Below are 18,424 nucleotides of genomic sequence, written 5' to 3' on the forward strand. Positions count from 1 at the left end.
CATAATTCTTATCAAAAGCATAGAAGGTGTGGAGGGAAGAAACATACTCACCTTAAAATCTTAGTGTGGCACTTGATACCAGAAAACTGGTACCTTACCTAGAAAAACAACATTATTTGGACCTCCTTTTTTTCTTTTTTCTTTTCAGCTGCCAATGATCATACTGGGAAATGAATCTGTCTTGACTAACTTCATGAGGAATACATATTCATTTGAATATGTTTTCCAGTCACTTGCTGAAAATTCATACAATGAAATTCTTTGGCCTCCTCAAAATAAAAGTTTAGTATATCTTTATGAGTTTTTTTCTCTTATGTTGGATTTGCTGCAGTGGTGCAATTCCATTTTTTTTTACTACCGGTTCTGTGGGCATGGCTTGGTGGGCGTGGCAGGGGAAGGATACTGTAAAATCTCCACTCAGAGGTGGTATTTGCCGGTTCTCAAAACTACTCAAAATTCCCACTACTGGTTCTCCAGAACTGGTCAGAACCTGCTGAATACCACCTCTGCTGGACATGAACCTTCATCTCTCCTCCAGCACCTGAACCATGAAACCACACTGGCTCTCTGGAGTCCTTCATGAAACTTCAGTTTTATTATAGAATATTCTTAAAATTAGACTTAATCTTCCTTCCTTCCTTCCTTCCTTCCTTCCTTCCTTCCTTCCTTCCTTCCTTCCTTCCTTCCTTCCTTCCTTCCTTCCTTCCCTCTTGCTGCCAGCCAAAAGCATTCATTATGGCTCTTGAACAGAACTAGTAGAGACAAGAGGCATACAATCTTTGTTCTTGTATTGGCCCCCAAAAGAAGCAAGAGTTTGGCAAGTGGTGTGGTGGTGATCTCACTGGAGCTGTTAGAACTAGAATTTCTCCCCCTTTCTCTCCCCTCTTCATTTTGTAGGATTAGGTCTTTTAATAAAAATTAAAATACATGAGTAGAGCCTAATGGAGATTTAGGATGGAGACTCTCTTTACAAAAATATTAAAGAACATGTAATCAATATTGGCAGCTTGTCATTGAGCTTTGGTATTATATTTCTGGAGGCTCTGAAGGTTCCTGAAAGAAAAGGAGTTTGGGTTATAGATTATCCATCTTTCATGTAGCCTAAATTCTCAACTATTTCCTGTCTCTCGCTTGCTGATGTGTCATAGTCACAGCTGTCCCCCTGAATTCTACCTCATTTGTCAATGTACTGTTTGGTTTAAGAGATCTGACAAGTTAGTAATAAAAGACCTGCCAAGTTAATATTCCATTATATTAAACACTAATCCAGAAGTAACTGAACATATGTTTCTGCTAAATAAATTCCATATAATAATCTCCTTACAAATGTTTGATTGCAATTCAGAATTCCAGAACATAGCCAATGCAAGAAATGCAGATAATTTCTGATGGTTTTTTTTTTAACCAATGATGACTATATACACAAATGCTGTTCTTTAATTTATTTCCCCAGTTTTTAAAAACGATCAGCAAAACAACACTCCACCCTCTTCCACCATAACCGTAGTTGAGCTTCGTGCTATCAGAAACCATTTTATTTCTCAGTAAGGAGTGACAAAATGGAACTTGTCTGGGTCATTTTCCATTTCCATAGGGAAATATTCAACTTGATCAGCAGCTTGGCTGGCATCTCTAGAACTCCAAGATAACATTTTTTTTCAACTAGAAGAAGCACTTTTTGACAATTACATTAGATAAAACAATATGTACAATTTTGATAAGTAAATACATAAATACAGCCATTTGTATATAATAGTACATTTACACTTCAGGTCATGTCATGTTTCCTTAGTTCATTAGACGTTTCGTTGTAAATCAGCATTCTGTACATAGATCTGTTTTAATCCCAATAAAGGATCAATTTATTGATTGAATCTCAATGGCTCTGGAATCCTCCAAAGACACCCACTAGGAATATCTATAATAAAATAGTTCTCCAGAAGATAAGGCTTCTGAAAGTTACTGCCAATGTCTGCTATATCCACTTACATTTCAAAAATAGAAATCAAAGGTGATTTTTATTTAGATTGGGATTACTGTGATGAAAAGTGTTTTGTTCAAATTATTTCCCATTATGAACAAACCATATGTTTTAAAAATAACGTTAAGGAACTTAAAATAGGTGTAAAAAGAAAGATTAATTTTTGCTTCTGAACAATCTTTGACCCAATGCTGCCAAGACTAGTGGGGCAGGGAGACCTTAGGAGTTTCAGATATTGTACTACATTTCCCAGCATCCCTTGCTGTTGCTCATACTGTCTGAGGCTGCTTGGAATTGAAGATAACAAATCAGGAGGACAACAGGTCCCTCCCTCCAGAACTAAAGAAGCTTGTATACATAGTTATAAAGTCCCAGTGGGTCCCTTTGCTGATTCCATCTTTTTTCGTGTTTGCTCAAAAGAATTGTGAAACAGATTTGTGTGTTTTTTAAAATCACTTTTAAACATCATGTACATTAAAAAAAAACCAGGGCTCTCATGCTTAAGGATCTTGAACACTGACAGAAATTTTGATGCAGCTCCATGCATAACCAAATGTTACGTTGCAAGCTGGTTCTACACACACACACACACACACACGCACACACACACATGCAGTGGGATAGAGAAAAAGCTGACTTAAAATATATACAGCATTTTTAAAATGATGAATATTTACAAATCTGTCCAAGAACAGAAAAAAATAGAAAGAGACAATCCTAAGTGCTAATGAACATCTGGAGAGGATGTAAATATTTCTGGGCTTTGGTTGATGTTTGTTGTTATAGGAGTTTGTTTTCCATAGGCAGTGTTGCTCCATAGGCAGTGTTGCCATGGTTTACAGATGTTAGTCTTAAAATTGCTTGGAGTGATTGTATCTCACAATACTGCAGACTGTGACCCAATGCTGTGCTGAACTCACATCTCTGAGAGAGCAGCTACCTCTTGCGCTAAGGAAAGCTAACAAACCAGTTAATGCATGACAATCTATGATTTAGGGCAGGGCTGTCAAAACTCCTGGCCCGCTGGCCAGATGTGACACATGCTGGCCAAGCCCACGCCCAGTTTAGCGAAGGGGGAAAAAATCTCGATACGTCACGTGATACCGCCGTGACGACGTGAGTTTGACACCCCTGGTTTAGGATCCTGCATGCAAAGAAACCTACATGGGAAAGGCTCTATCAGGGGTTAGGCTTTGGGTCAGGGTTCCAGCCATACATTATCTCTAAATGATGCTTTCCATTGTCCCCTTTTTGCTTATCCTTTTAATGCATTTAATATCCTGTGACTACTAAACCCGCTGAATCCTTGGTGGTCTTTTGATTCCCTACTACTGTTTTTTTTTTTGGTTGTTTTTTTAAAATGAAATGCTACCCTGAATGTGTGGGCCTATCCTTACTCTTGCACTTTGGTGGTCTCGTTTTGGCCCTGTTGGGTCCTGTGGGGATTTGCTATTGGTTATGACATGAGCAAAATGCAGGAAGGAGGTGATATTTGCCTCTTTTTCAGGAGGTGAATTTCCAGCCCAACCTCACATTTCTGCATATGCCTCTCCTGTCAGTGTCATGCCATCATGTTGCCCAAGAACTTTCCGTAAGATGTGAAGTTGACACATAATCCATCCTTATCCCTTACATGATGAAGTGATAGGATAGTAGGACTATTGAGAGAATGGAGTACAGTGGTAGAAAAGTGTTACGTGGAAATGCAGTGGACTTGAATAAAGTAGCATCTGTAGATCAGACTTTCTCAGCCTCATGTTCTTCAAACGTGTCACAGCAATTTCTTTATAACCAACAAGAATGGACAAAGAAGACTGATCATTTTTTCCCTCCAAGTACCAACTTATTCTAAAGTGTCACTGCTACTTTGTTTTTGCTTTATATTGAAAAAAGAATAATCTACAAGAGGAAAATGATCAACAAGCCATTTGGAGAACTCAAGATTTGACATGACAGAAAGAGTTAACAGTGTCTTTAAAACCTCAGCTTACATTATTAATGTTCTCTTATCTAAATAGTGGTGCACATTAAATGTTGGGTTCCCTTTTGAATGTGGCTTTTAAGACAATTTAAAAAGCCAGGAGACATTGGATAGGCTAACTATTTGAGTCAAGAAGAACAAGTTAAATAATACTTTAAACATTTTAATATATGTTAATACGTGCTCAAGTGCAATTTAAAGCTTCTTTGCAGCTTGAATTCTGCTCTTCTGTTTCTAGGCCTATTCACCTATAAGTGCAGTTGATCCTTCTTTATAACAGGGTTACATGATGACCGTGTTGCAATATCTCAGGGGCTGCCACAAAGAAGAGGCAGTCAAACTATTCTCCAAAGCACCTGAGGGCAGGACAAGAAGCAATGGATGGAAACTAATCAAAGAGAGAAGCAACCCAGAACTAAGGGGAAATTTTCTGGATATTAGAACAATTAATCAGTGGAACAACTTGCCTCACAGAAGTTGTGGATGCTCCAACATTGGAAATTTTTAAGAAGGGATTGGACGACCATTAGTCGGAAATGTTATAGGGTTTCCTGAACAGCGGGGCAGCAAGTTTCCAGAGCAGGGGGTTTCCTGAATAGAGAGTTGGATTAGAAGACTTCCAAGGTCTTTCCAACTCTGTTATTCTGAAGAAGTTTTAAGCCCTTGAGATCTTGGTTTTGGCTGTATTATATACCTTCTGATAGGTGACTGCCTGGGACTTGATTTATTTGTTTACTTAGAATACTTAGAAGTGACCTCCTTTGCAAGGACTATATGAAAACTATGTTAAGCAGTGCCTAATGATCGTTTCTGAAATAAATTATCTAACAATATGGATTAACCATTTAGTGAGTGACTACCTTGCTCTATGGATAAGTTAAAAGGGATTAAACAGTTGCCTTCCTGCTTAAAGAGGAGTTTTCTATCAAGCCACATCCATCTCGTTTTCCTGGCTGAATTATGTAGTTCCTGCACATGGCCATAGTAATTAAATAATAACATATATGGTCTATGCAGGGTGTTTTCATACACTTCTTTGATCACTGCAATCACCGAACACAATAAAGAGATATTCAGAACTCTGGGTGGACAATGTTTTTGAGTTAGTAAATTTCTGAGACTGTCTGTGTTCTTTCTCACAAAATGGCTGCTTCAGCAGGGGGTGGTTTCCCTCTTCACAGAATAGTTGCCATGCTAAATATTGACATGAAGCCCTCACTTCCTAAAAGGTGTTCTGCCTCCTGTCTTCCCTCAATTGACTAAGCTCCCTCTCCCTCCCTCTGTCCCATGCCCTTATCCATTTACCTTGGCTTCGCCCACCCCACCCTAGACAACTAAGCATACATTGGAACAAAACATGGGAGTGTCCAAGCTTGTGCTGAGCTCTAAACCATTTCTAGATGTCTGTAAATATTGGGAACTTAGTAGGTATTAATGAAGGTGTTATTAGACATATCTCCAGTATTCATGAATTATGATTTAATCCAATCATACTGGAAGCATGTTCAAAACGACGCTAGCAGTCTAGTGGAGTAAGATGTCCAAAGATCCAATGAAGGATGCCTAAAAGATGGCATCCTTTGGTTCAGGATGCATTCAGTTACTGTAGCTTTCTACTCATTTCAAGAATTAGTCCTCTTATTCATTCTAGTAAAAAAAACAAAAACCCACCACATTAGATATATGAGAAGGGAAAGAAGCAACTACAGTAGAGTGGAAACAAAGAGTTTGCATAATGTCCTGTTTCCTTCCCTTTGAAACAAGTTGACTGGCACAGTCTGAGTTGCCATTAATAATTTGGATGGCCAAAGAAGGAGATGTTCAAAGGAGATCTGAACAATGTACATCTATTAGATACCTGCCCAGCTTCGGATGCTACTTCTGAAAAATAATGAATCTTAAGTCAGCAACCAACGTTACCTGTTGGTGGAATAATATAACCCTATGGGTCTTTTCCTTTCCTCATTCCCATACCACATTTTTTTCACAGAATGTTCCTTAACTCTCAACTAAATGTGTGAAGAGAGGAAATGTAACATACTCCTATACTGCTGATGAAATTCTATCAATAGGATCTTTAAACACGTACCTTTTAGAAAATGGTCCATTGAACATACAACATAGAATCACAGGGTTGGAAGGGAGACCTCAGAGATCTTCTAGTCCAAACCCTGCTCAAGACAGAAGCCTTGTACAATCCCGCCTGGTCAAATGGTTGTCCACTCTATTTTTTAAAACCTCCAATGGTGGAACCTGCAACCCCAGGAGGCAAACTATTCCAATGAGTTATTTCTCTCATTGTCAGAACATTTCTCCTTACTTCTAGGTTGGATTACTCTGTAACAAGCTCCTACCACCCATTATTTCTTGTCCTGTCCCTCTGGTGCTTTGGAGAATAAGTCAATCTCCAAACTGAACTTGGATTCCATAAACATGGTATCTTTTGGCTTTTAAAATACTATGCATTACCAGCGTCCACAATGTCAAATGGGTATTTGTACTTTAAATGAATAAAATACCAGCCTATCTGTCAAATTGTGATGGTTGTCGATTTCAAATGTTACTATTGATAAAGCCATTTGGAAGAGCACAAATGAGAAATAAATAAATTCTTATTTAACTCATGGCCCCTTTAGTCCCCCCCCCCACTCTTCTTTACAGCATACAGATCTATAATTCCATATAAATACACATGAGCTTCTTAAAAAGCAAAGGGTTGCAATAAACTGTTCTAAAGATACTTTTTTCAAGAGATAACTGGACTTTCGGATCCATCCAGTCAGATCTGAAGGAAGCTTCTTGGATGAGAAGTAAAACATCTTAAAAGAAAAACCAGAAAGTCCAGTTGCCTCTTGCAAAAGCACCTTTGGGACAATCTCCATAGAGGTTGCAATAAACTATTTAGTTTTTAACAGTGTTTCATTCAGAATTTTGGCTGTGAATTTTCTTATCTTCCAATCCATAATTATACATATTGTTTATTAGCATTAGATTACATCACAGTCATGTTAACTCCTTCCTTAGCTATGCAGCATTTCTACTGATTTTTAAACACTATTCCTGCAAATAAAGTGCCACCGTTGATTTTCAATTTGTAAACAACATTAAAAGCAAGTACTTCAATTGTTAAAAGGGAAGTAATGACAGCATTTAGCAATTTCCCCATTTAAACGTATGTGAGTTTTCAAACATCTCTTCATCACTAAATTGACATTATTACCAATACCTTTTGACACCTTAGTTTATAGATGGCAAGGAGTAGATCTTGCATTTGGCAAGGTTGTTACAATGAAGAAAATTATATACTACTAACATTCTGGAGAATATTTTAAACTGGGGACAGAGCAACCTAATCTGGAATGGTAGCCTACCCAACTGTGAAAGGTATGTGATCTCCATGCTTTGAAAAACAATAGGAGAGAGAGAGAGGGAGGGAGAGAGATGTTTGTATCAACATATTTTTAAATTTCCTCTTCCACAGGATGGAATAGTGGTAAAAGAGTCCCCTTGCTGCACTCCATGGACCAACTCCTTTTAAACTCCTTTCAAAAACTTGTCTAAGATTTCCAAGAGTTTTGACGCCAGATCAGCTGGTCTTGGATGTTATTTACAATGATAGTAGGAATGATCCAACCTCAGGTTTCCTTATTCTGAAGTTAATCTTTCTCCCAACGTACTGGGAGAAAATTAGACCTCTCTTTGGGTCTCTGGCACTGTTCCAGTGGTTGTTGGTTTGTCCATACTGTTTATAGTTAATCAAAGGAGATCCAGTTGATTTCAATAGGGCCTACTTTTGCTAAGTGGGCGTAAGGTTTTTTAAATGAGGAAATAGGGACCCAAGTACTGAAATGTTCAAGTACTGAAATGTTTCTATATATAAAATAGTAACTTTTAAAACAAATTACTTTTAGCTATGGTCCATTTATGACTTCAACTGCTCCTCATATCTGAATTTAGAGGAAAACTGTTGGGTCATTGGAAGGGGTGATGCATGGATAAAAATCTACACACGATGCATTCCTAATCCTGTCATAGCAAGAACTTTATACTGACAGCTAGACTTTGATGATAAAGTGGCATCTAATTTGGAATAGAGGCCTTTCATGGCACCATTTCAGTTTGCATTTTTAAAATTAATTTCAGTGAGGATGAATTTTCCTCATAACCAATGACCCACCATTGCCTTAGAGAAGGGTTCCTCTCTGACTTTTTAATGGGAATGAATTTTTATGTTATGCTTGTTACAGTCATCTTCTTATGCATACACTTGATAGACTGGACAAGACAAATGCCTCTTGTTTGTTTGGACTGATGTGAACAATACCATTATGTTAGGACCTGCAGTTTGTAAACCAGAAGTTATAGCTGGAGAGACCAGCTAACCAAAATATTATTAAGATTTCTTTCCTCATAGAAGTGAACACCCCATTGTCTGTTTGCTCTCTATTCATATAACAAGAACCAAAGTATTTACACCTCAAAAAGTCCTAACATCTGAGATGCTTCTTGCTGGACATATCATTCCAAATCCTGTGCATTTCCTCAGGGGATATCTGATGTACCGTAATAACACGCCGATATCTGCACAGGCTGTAGGCCATCTTCCAGTGATTGAAGCCACTGTTTTGGAAAGGATGGATGCCAAGCTTCCGCAGACAGAGTCCCACATACACATCCTCAAGATGAAGGAGTCTAGTATGGAGGGAAGTCTTGTAAATCATTTCTGCTACGTCAGCAGAAAAAATATAGCCTGTGCCTGAGCAAAATGGCGGATAGTTGCTGTCAGGATACAAGTCCCTTGGCATGTACCATTTGCTCCGGACATCCCTGATGGGTCCTCCATTGATGACATAGCCAGTAAAGTACCTTCGTCTTGGTTTGGTGTTCGGTTTGAGCAACTTGTAAATGAGGTTGTCCATATTTACAAAGATGTCGCTGTCTGTTTTCATGATATACTTGGCTTTTGAACAAAATGTGGCCACCCACTTCATTCCCATTAATGTTTTCAGGGTCAGGTTATGATACGAGTCAATGAAGTCTTCCACAATGATGTCGTGAAAAATTTGACTTTCTTGCTCAACCATCTGGTTTAACACAGAGTCTGTGTTTTTCCCCAGAAGAAAAAGTGTGGAAATCTTAATGCCTTTGAAGTTGTTCTCATCACCCCAGGTCTCCCGGATAGCTTGTCGAGCATCAAACTCTTTGTGTGTGGTGCTGATTAGAATAACCAGAAAGGGAGCGTTCTTCTCACACTTCTCTGGCTCATTGATGAGAAAATCAAATGAATGAGGGTTTATGGGTCGAGTCCTTATGTTCCCAAAGGAAACATTTTTTCGAGCCATTGAGATGCTGTCATAAGTTTTATGAACGGTGTAAGATGAGGTGTAGGAGGAAGTGGGACGTGTTATGCTTAAGTACCACAAAGCACTTGCCCAACATACAACTGTCAAGACATATAAACACGAGACTTTTGAAGGCATTGTTCCTGAAGCTCTTCTAATCAACAGAATGAACCAATTGTCTTCTTGCCACTTGCTTCACTCGGTCTGAGAGAGGCAGCATGTTATTTTTCAGATCTTAAAAGTTTGACACGATAATGGCATGGCACTTGCTTCTAGAAATCCATTGCCCAGTCTAATGATAGCTCCCATGTCTTGGGGTGAGGTGTTACTTCTGAAAAACACAAGTGAAAAAAGGCTTATTGAAGGTGCGGTTTTATTCTTTTTTTAAATCAAGTTTTTAAAATTTTATATTACATAAACATATCAATGTGTGAACAGTGTGACACCTGGGTGCCATACATTTCAGTACAAATAAAATAATATCATAAATCATATACCAAATTATAATCTTTCATTATTTCATATTGTTTAAACATACATAATACTACCGCTGTTCAATTTCTAAACCGCTCTCTTGTCATTGCACTTATCTTATCTTATAAAAATGTATATACTAATATTCCCCCTTTGTCTTGTCTTATTTCTCTCTGTATTCGAAATTTTATTCATGTGATCATTATATTAAAATATGTTCCCTTTGCATTACAATACCCCCAGAGGTGGTATTCAGCAGGTTCTGACCAGTTCTGGAGAACCGGTAGCGGAAATTTTGAGTAGTTCGGAGAACCGGCAAATCCTACCTCTGACTGGAGATTTTACAGTATCCTTTCCCCTGCCACGCCCACCAAGCCACGCCCACAGAACCGGGAGTAAAAAAATTCGAATCCCACCACTGAATACTATCCTTCATTATTTCATTGTTCGATATTTAAATATGCAATTTTCATACCAATCACAATATTATGGTACTGTTTTATTCTGATATTCGAATACCCTACCTGCAAAGCTGGTGTAAAATGCTAAATTATCACCATCCTGTTTTGCACAGAACATAGTTAATAAACAAAGTGATATGAATTTAAGAAATGCAGTTTGCTTAACAACTTTAAGAAATATAGTAGTGGTCTCCAATACTTGTCCAAATCATGGTAAACAGCTCCAAATCATTCCTCCTTCAGCAAACCATAAAATATCCATCCTCAAATTGATGGAGTTGGTTTGGTTGAGGGCAAAGCTCTAGCGTGAATTGAGTCACACGAACAACCATCTTATACAAGGAATGCGAGAGCATGAATTGTTGGACCTAATAGATATTTAAGAGCAGTCTTATATCCATTAATCTGACAGTAACTGTAGCTGAACTCCATGGTCTGGGAATAAGATTGCGCTGTTAATTATTTAAGGTACTTCTCTGTTGTAATTTCTCAGACAACTCTAAGCAGCTTAGAGGAAAACATATACAGTACTACATGCTATAAAAATCAAGAAAACAATTTAATACAAAGAATTTATATTTATATAAATATGAGTATATTTATAGATCCTTTTATTTGCATGTATTCTAAGTCTACAACAAAGTTACTCTGCAAAGAATAGTACATTAAGATCTGATGATTTTAAGTTTAAAAAGGTCTGGATAAATAATAATAAATCTACATATATAAAAGCAAAATATCACTCATGCATCATCACAAAATCTCCAGAATTGTAAAGCCTATAAACTAGAAATTTAGTATGTTCCTCTTGGCTTCTAGGTGCAAATACAGTTTCAGCAAATACAGTTTCAGTTTCCAAACAGCCTCCCACATTGACAGGATGCTAGCCAGATGAATACCGATGGATGATGGTAGGCAGAGGCAGATTTTTTCCCCCTTATTTTCCTCCCAAAAAACTAAGCCCGACCACATAGTTTCATAGCGAAGCATGGGTATCGAGCTAGTAAGCATATATTAACAAATTCTAATAATAATAAAAAAATACTTCTTTCTATTGCAATTTGAGAATATTCAACTGTGATAAATGTCAGAGATTGTAAAATGTATGAAATAAGAATAGAATATCTAATTCATTATGCTTATAGACCAAAAAGACTACGATTTCAAGACTGCATAGAGGTCTTAGCAGGACAGAGCTTTGCACACATATAACAAAATGTAGTAATGTTTAGGGTCACACAATTGCCTTTGTTATCTAAATGCCAGCATGTAAGATTATGAGGGCAGGTGGTGAGAGATGTGGTCTCTTTATCTGAAAGCTGGTTATAAATAGCTGCTCCCTTTCGGTTTAATTGCTGTGATTAAGTGTTTTTCCCCCCCTATTATTGTCTGCATTCTGTCAATTGCTTTCAAATGATGAAATTATTATTTTAGCCTGTATTGTTTTTGGCTTGGTGACACAATGTACAGTGTTGGTAAGATCAGTAAAGGCGTGATTCAATGTTTAGCAGCAATCCCTGTACAGGTAGTCCTTGTTTAGTGACTGCAATTGGGACCAACGCCTCAGTCATTAAATGGTTGCAGAAGTGAAAAATCATATTATCACAACTGTACCTAGGATTTTACTTTAGCTTTCCGTTGCTTTTACAGCTCAGAAGATGCAAACCTAAACAATTGGGTGAGTCCAAATAGCAGGGAAGGTTTGAGGATTTCAACTCATGAGGAATTCAAGTAAAAGGGAAACCTTACAGGCCTTTCCCAACTTTCCTCCCTTTGGAATGTTCATCCCGGTAGTGTATTTACATTCATTGGAGAGAAAGGGATTGCAGGAGAGTAAGCACACACTCCATGGAGAATAGACATAGAAGGAAATGCCCTAGACTAGGGGTGTCAAGCTCACATCATCAAGGCAGCATCATGTGGCGTATCCGGACTCCCCCCCGCTTCACTAAACTGGCCGACAACTACACACACATCTGGCCTACTGGCCGCCATTTTGACAGCCCTGCCCTAGACTAACTGCCTAAACTGATCAAGGTGTTTTTCAATTTTAATCTATTTTAGCTAAGAGCTGGCAGCGCATTCTAATCATCTAATTAAAGTCCCAGAGCTGAGTTTTGTTAACTTGCGCTTAGCACTGTTTAGGGATGCACTACAGAGAAAAGCAGCTCAGGAGGAGTTAGCTTGTTTAAGCAATCTCTCTATTCTGCTGGAGAGGGGGAGAGAAAAAAAAGGGGTTAGGCACAGGGCAATACCTACTAACTGAATGCCATGGGGAACATATGCCCGAGAGATTGGCCAAGCATCGGACACAACTTAACGAATATCATCAATCATCCTCATTGCTGCAAAGGTTGCAACCGGCCATCGGTCACAAAGTTACTTCTCCATTATTGTTGTAACCCTGAACAGCTGCAGTCTGAGGCAATTGTTAAGCAAGGACTATGTGTAATGAAGAAACTCATCTTATCCGCCATCCTTAGTTTACATGGGATGGTAAGATTTATCTTTCTTTCCTAAAAACTATCCCTAGCATGTCATAAAGTTGGTCTCTTCCAGATGTCTCTATAATCCCAAGACAGAGCAGGTCATGCCAGGGAACACCGTCAAACTGTACAGAGGTTGTACAGTTAAAAAGCTCATTTGCCTTCAGAGATTCATGTTGCAATCCAGCAGCATCTCAAAGGATCAATAATATTTGTGGGTTCTGTTTCATATGAAACAGCCACAGAAAACATTCAGGATTCACATTTCTAGTAAAACACAAATAACAATTGCCTCGGGAGGGCCCCAGACCAAAAAGCTGTTTTTTATAGTTGATGCTGCAAAGATGAAACAAGAGGTGCTTTTACTTCGAACAGCTGTGCGGTAATTGTTCAAACACTCTTTGTACAGAAACAGAAACAGACCTACTCATATGTCATGTATTAAAGTCCAGCTTCATTCTTTATGCACAAAGGTATTTATTGAAAAGAGGATCCCTTGGTAAGAAAACAAAACAAGGAAATGCTAAGTGTTGTAAGAAAAACTTTATAGCCATTAAGGTGATTTTTAGTTTTTTTTAAAAAAATGACTTTACGAATGCTGCTTTTCTAATTTATATTGGCAAAATCCAACGGAACCTAGCCATGGTGATCATTTAGTGAGATCAGAGGAATGATTATTAGCAATAGCACTTAGACTGATATACTGCTTCACAGTGCTTTCCAGCCCTCTCTAAGCGGTGTACAGAGCCAGCCTATGGCCCCCAACAATCTGGGTCCTCATTTTACCCACCTTGGAAGGATGGAAGGATGAGTCAACCTTGAGCCGGGTGAGATTTGAACTGCCAAATTGCAGTCAGCCAGTAGTCAGCAGAAGTAGCCCGCAGTACTGCACTCTAACCATTGCGCTACCGCGGCTCTTGTATTACTTCTTTTAAATCCCGAAAGTGCTTTTTCAGGAGGCAACTGGACATCCTTGTTTTTTTCTTTGAAGATATTTCACTTCTCATCCAAGAAGAAAAACCAAGGAAGTCCAGTTGTCTCTTGAAAAAGCATCTTTGGAACAACCATGACCTAGATCAGTGATCCCCAACCTTTTTGACGCCGTGGCCCGGTACCGGCATCAGCTGGGCGCCGCGGCCCGGTACCGGCATCAACTGGGCGCCGCCATCTTTGACGAAAAGCTCACCGGAAGCACTTTTCGCAAAAAGATGGCGGCGTAGGCCGGTGAGCTTTTTCGGGAAATGGCTTTCTACCCGAAAAGCTCACCGAGGCTTGGCGCCGCCATCTTTTGATGAAAGCCCGGTGAGCTTTCACCCGAAAAGCTCACCGGAAGCACTTTTACCCAAACAGATGGCGGCGCCCAGCAACCAGCGGCCCGGTAAGACTTGTTCCGCGGACCGGTACCGGTCCGCGGACCAGTGGTTGGGGACCCCTGACCTAGATGACTGAGAATCTCCATAGACTTTTAGCTGCTTATTTTAAGTTACAATGCTTTAACTTTTCAGCTGCTGTTGAATCATAACTTTTGGTTGCTTTTAGTTTTAATTACAACCAGCCAACATGGCCGGCCTTAGGAACCTTAGCACTAGTCCAATAACCAGTTCTGGAAAAATACCAGTTCTGGAAAAATTAGGTTCCCCAATCCTGCTTTAATTGGACTGGGGAAAATATACACAGACACACGTCACAATGATGTAACTGTTGTTTCAAATGCTGTTATTGAGAATTAGGGTTGTTGACAGCAATCTATGAAATCTGTGAAATTGGTCCACCACAATAATCACCATTACATTAAGAAATTTATATACAAGCCTTCAGCATAAGTTTATAAGATGTAAAAATCTAAGGGATAATTAAACTATTTTATACAGTTTTTCTTTTTTGACTTATTCAGGAAGAAAAATATAATAAAAATATACACGCTACGGACATTTTAGGAATAGAAACTCTTTAATAATTTGAGATATACAGACAAGACCACTTGGTTAGCTGACTGTGAAGAAGCTTTAGTGGTTATAAAAGTAAAAAAATGGACTATGACAAAAAGGCTAAAGTTAAATACTAAATAGACAAAAGTAATCCCAAACTGCACATATACAGTTGACAGAGGAAAAACTAGTAGAAGGTATTGTTTTCATCAACACTAAAGATAAACAATGTATTGGAGAAGCTTAAGAGATTAGTTCCAGTGGAAAAAGCTATGACAAATTTAGATTAAAATATGAGGGGTCCAATGCCAACAGATATCAGAATGATCTTTTCAGTAGTAAAGTATGACTGTGAAAACTAGGTTCTTTTAAAGAGGGAGAAAAAGAAACAGGTATGATTGAATTATGAATTTGGAAACTAACTGGTTACTATGAGGATCATGGACTGGAAGAAGAGACCATCAACCAATCCTGAACAAAGCAAAAACTGGTTGCTCACTTGAGGTAATGATCAGCCAGCAGAAATTCACATTCTTTGGGCCCATGGAAGCTGACTATGGAGTCTAAAATGTATTATGACCAGCAAGGCTGAAGGAAGCAGAAGAGGAGAAAGATGAGAGGGATGGGATTAAGATTACTGGAATAGCCTTGAAACAGCAGTGAGTTATTACTAAAAACAGATGAAGGTGGTGAGAATTTGCCAAACCTCATTAATGAGAGGTCAACCTGAGTAGGTGGAGCCTAACTGACTTTCAAGCTCAATCGCAGAGAACTAAGCTTTAATGCAGAACTAGTATGGGTCTTCTGAATGTAGATGAATGCCAAGATCCAGCATCGCTCGGCATTAGCCAGGCTGGCAAGGCAGTTGGGAGGTGCACTTAGGACCATCTGAATGCCTGCCTGCTCCCTGCTCATCTTAATGGCTTTGCCACTGAGATCTGCAGCAGAAAACATACTGTCGATATAGCCTTTTAATGAAGCTATCTTTTAGCAGAAACCTCAAGCAGGAAAGGAGGCTGCAGCAAGAATAATAAAGAGAAGCACTTTGCATGTTATGTGCTGGTTAGTGCTGCTTCTTCAGAGTTTTGAGTGGGAGTCTTTCTGAGGCTTTCCTGGAGAAGGGCAGGAGAAGGACCTGAAATCTTCTGCATATAAACACGTACTTTGCCATTTCTCCCCCTTTGTTATACAAAATTGTATTTTTCATATGTGCCATCCCAGAAGCACCAAGCTTTTCCTTTCCTCTTCTCCCAGCCTCCCTGAAATATCTGTGTTGGACATTAGGTCACCCACACTTACGTCAATCCCAGTTGGCTATAGCGCTAACATGTAAATTGCCTCCCAGAGGGCTTATGCAAATTACACGTTTCACCTTCAGTTACCATAGCCACTGAGATTCGTTTTCATCGGTGAGCTCACCCAGCAAAACCTTTCCCCTTCCTATTTCTGCTAAATATAATAAAAACTTGGAGCAGAGAACACAAAAGACCACTTTGGTGTTCTCTGAGCTCTTTTCTTTGCAGGCAAGGACTCTTTCCAGTGCCTATTAACAAACCCTCGTCTTCCCAATAACTCTGTTGACAATATTTGCCACTAGTCACTTCCATTATCTCACAGTAATAAGTCAGCCTTTCAGACATGAGGTTTCTCTCTGCTGCAGGTCTAATCTCTTTGATGCTCCTAAAGATGAGGATGGATGTGGCAGGCTGGGGTAGGGGCTTGACTTTCAGAAGGGATGATTATGGCCTTTATGATACAGATGGCCTTTGCTGCAACCTCCTTTCCTGCTTGAGGTTTCTGCTAAAAGATAGCTTCATTAAAAGACTATATCTACAGTATGTTTTCTGCTGCAGATCTCAGTGGCAAAGCCATTAAGATGAGCAGGGAGCCAGGTTTTTGATAAAGGGACAACCGGATCTTATGACATGACATATAAACTAGAGATAAATCCTTCCAACATGTTGGCATTAAAAGGACAAATGTTCTTGGGAGAGTCCTGAAGATCACAGTTCAATGTATCTCCTTTTGATTCTTGTGGGACAAATCAGGAGTTGAGTTTAACTGGAAAGAAGCTTTAGGCCAGGGATGTCAAACTCGATTTCACTGAGGGCCGCATTGTGTTTGACTTGGGGGGGAGCAGGGTAGGTGTGGCCAGCTTGACATCACTCGTGTCGGGGGTACCTGTGGTGGCCAAGTGCTAAGACAAGACTTCCCTCAGACCCTCCCTCCCTCTCGTTATAATCTCCTTCCTTCCTTCCTTCCTTCCTTCCTTCCTTCCTTCCTTCCTTCCTTCCTTCCTTCCTTCCTTCCTTCCTTCCTTCCTTCCTTCCTTCCCCCTCCCTCCCTCCTTTCCTTCCTTCTCTCCTTTTCCCTTCCCTCTTCATTCTTTCTTCTTTCTTCCCCTTTACTTATTTTTCCTTCCTTGCTCTCTTCCCATCTTTCCTTCTTTTTCTTTGTCTTTCCTCTTTCCCTTTCTCCTTTCCCATCCCTTCTTGCATGCTCAAATGCAAAAGGGGGAACATTTGTCCTTTTGTTTTGTTTTTGGTTTGGTTTGCTGTCTCTCTGCCAGTGAAAACGGAGCCTGGGAGGGGCTGCATGCGGCCCCCTGGGCCCCATTTATGGCCGCGATGGCCTCCTGCAGTCTTCTGCCAGCAAAAATGGAGCCCGGGGACCCACATGTGGCCCTCCCAAGCTCCATTTTCACTGGCAGAGGCACCATGGACTGGTCCTTTGCTGTTTCCAGGGCATCCTTGTGGGCCAGATCTAAGCATGTAGCAGGCTGGATCTGATCGGCAGGCCTTGAGTTTGACATCCCTGCTTTAGGCATATCTGGAGGACATGGTAGCTACCAGTTGAGGCCCCTCCATTAAGTAATAAATTGCAGATTTTATTGTTACCATATATATTTCCTTGTTCCTATTGAACATCATTGGTTATAGGAGCATGGAAATGACCAACGTGATGATCCAGGAGAAGATTTGAGTTTTGAACCTGCTTTCTCTGCTATATGTTTGGAGAGGACGTCAAAGCATGAGAAGGGCTGTAAGACTCCTTCAACTCCAGCTAGTGATGCCCTGGAAATGTCAAACATTTAATTTCATAACAACATAGAAATTCTTTACCATTGCCTTTTGATGATTTTCCACCCCATTTTTGCTGCGTGGCCATAATCTTTGTTGCGTGGCCATAATCTTGCTTGGTGGTTTGCCAACCCAGCAGATCTAATCTTAACTTAGATTTTTTTTCAGCTCCTCCAAGGTCAATTCAGTGACTTACATTGTTAGTACCACAGTTCATCTAGCATTAACCACAAACTGTGAATCTTGGAACTGGCTGGAAATTCAACTAGCATAAAGTTACACACAATTGGAACATTTTGAGTGAATTTGAGATGGAAAACTTTCACGTTTAAAGATGAAGAGAGCTACATGAGTGCTTGATACACAAGCAAAATCAGCAATGTTGAATTTGAGGAGAGGGAAAAAGTTCATAATAATGCAATGCACTTGATCAATTTGCTTATTGTTGTGATCAATATTTTTATTAGATCAACCAAAATAGAGACACATAAAATGACTGCAAACTTTTGAGATTTCAGGAATTCTTAATCAAGCAGGATGATTTTTAAAAATCCAGAGAAAAATGCAACTTGTGTTAAAATGATGTGTGCATCACATTATAGTAGGAAAAAACAGGACAAAGTTTTAGTTGAAATGTTTGAGATTTTTGCAAAATCCAAAGTAGATGCCATCAGGTTTAAACACGGTGTTT

General features: G+C 39.4%; 1 protein-coding gene across 4 annotated transcripts in view; it reads right to left on the bottom strand.

Annotated features, from left to right (window-relative positions):
• Positions 1 to 7,791: 7,791 nt before the first annotated feature.
• Positions 7,792 to 18,424, bottom strand: part of B3GALT1 (beta-1,3-galactosyltransferase 1) — a 411,692-nt gene continuing 401,059 nt past the window's right edge. For 2 of the 4 annotated variants that reach the window (XM_087949791.1, XM_087949793.1), the window contains one exon: positions 7,792 to 9,635. In XM_087949791.1, the coding sequence (XP_087805917.1) occupies positions 8,450 to 9,442 (993 nt within the window). In that variant the 5' untranslated portion in view covers positions 9,443 to 9,635 and the 3' untranslated portion in view covers positions 7,792 to 8,449. Of the gene's footprint in view, positions 9,636 to 10,311; positions 10,340 to 18,424 lie in introns of those variants that run through there. The other 2 variants (XM_087949792.1, XR_015746520.1) reach the window with 2 other exon arrangements.

This window comes from Notechis scutatus, chromosome 1 (genome assembly GCF_049901735.1).
Source record: "Notechis scutatus isolate UNSWTSFEM ecotype Mainland chromosome 1, rNotScu1.2, whole genome shotgun sequence".
Classification (NCBI taxonomy): domain Eukaryota; kingdom Metazoa; phylum Chordata; class Lepidosauria; order Squamata; family Elapidae; genus Notechis; species Notechis scutatus.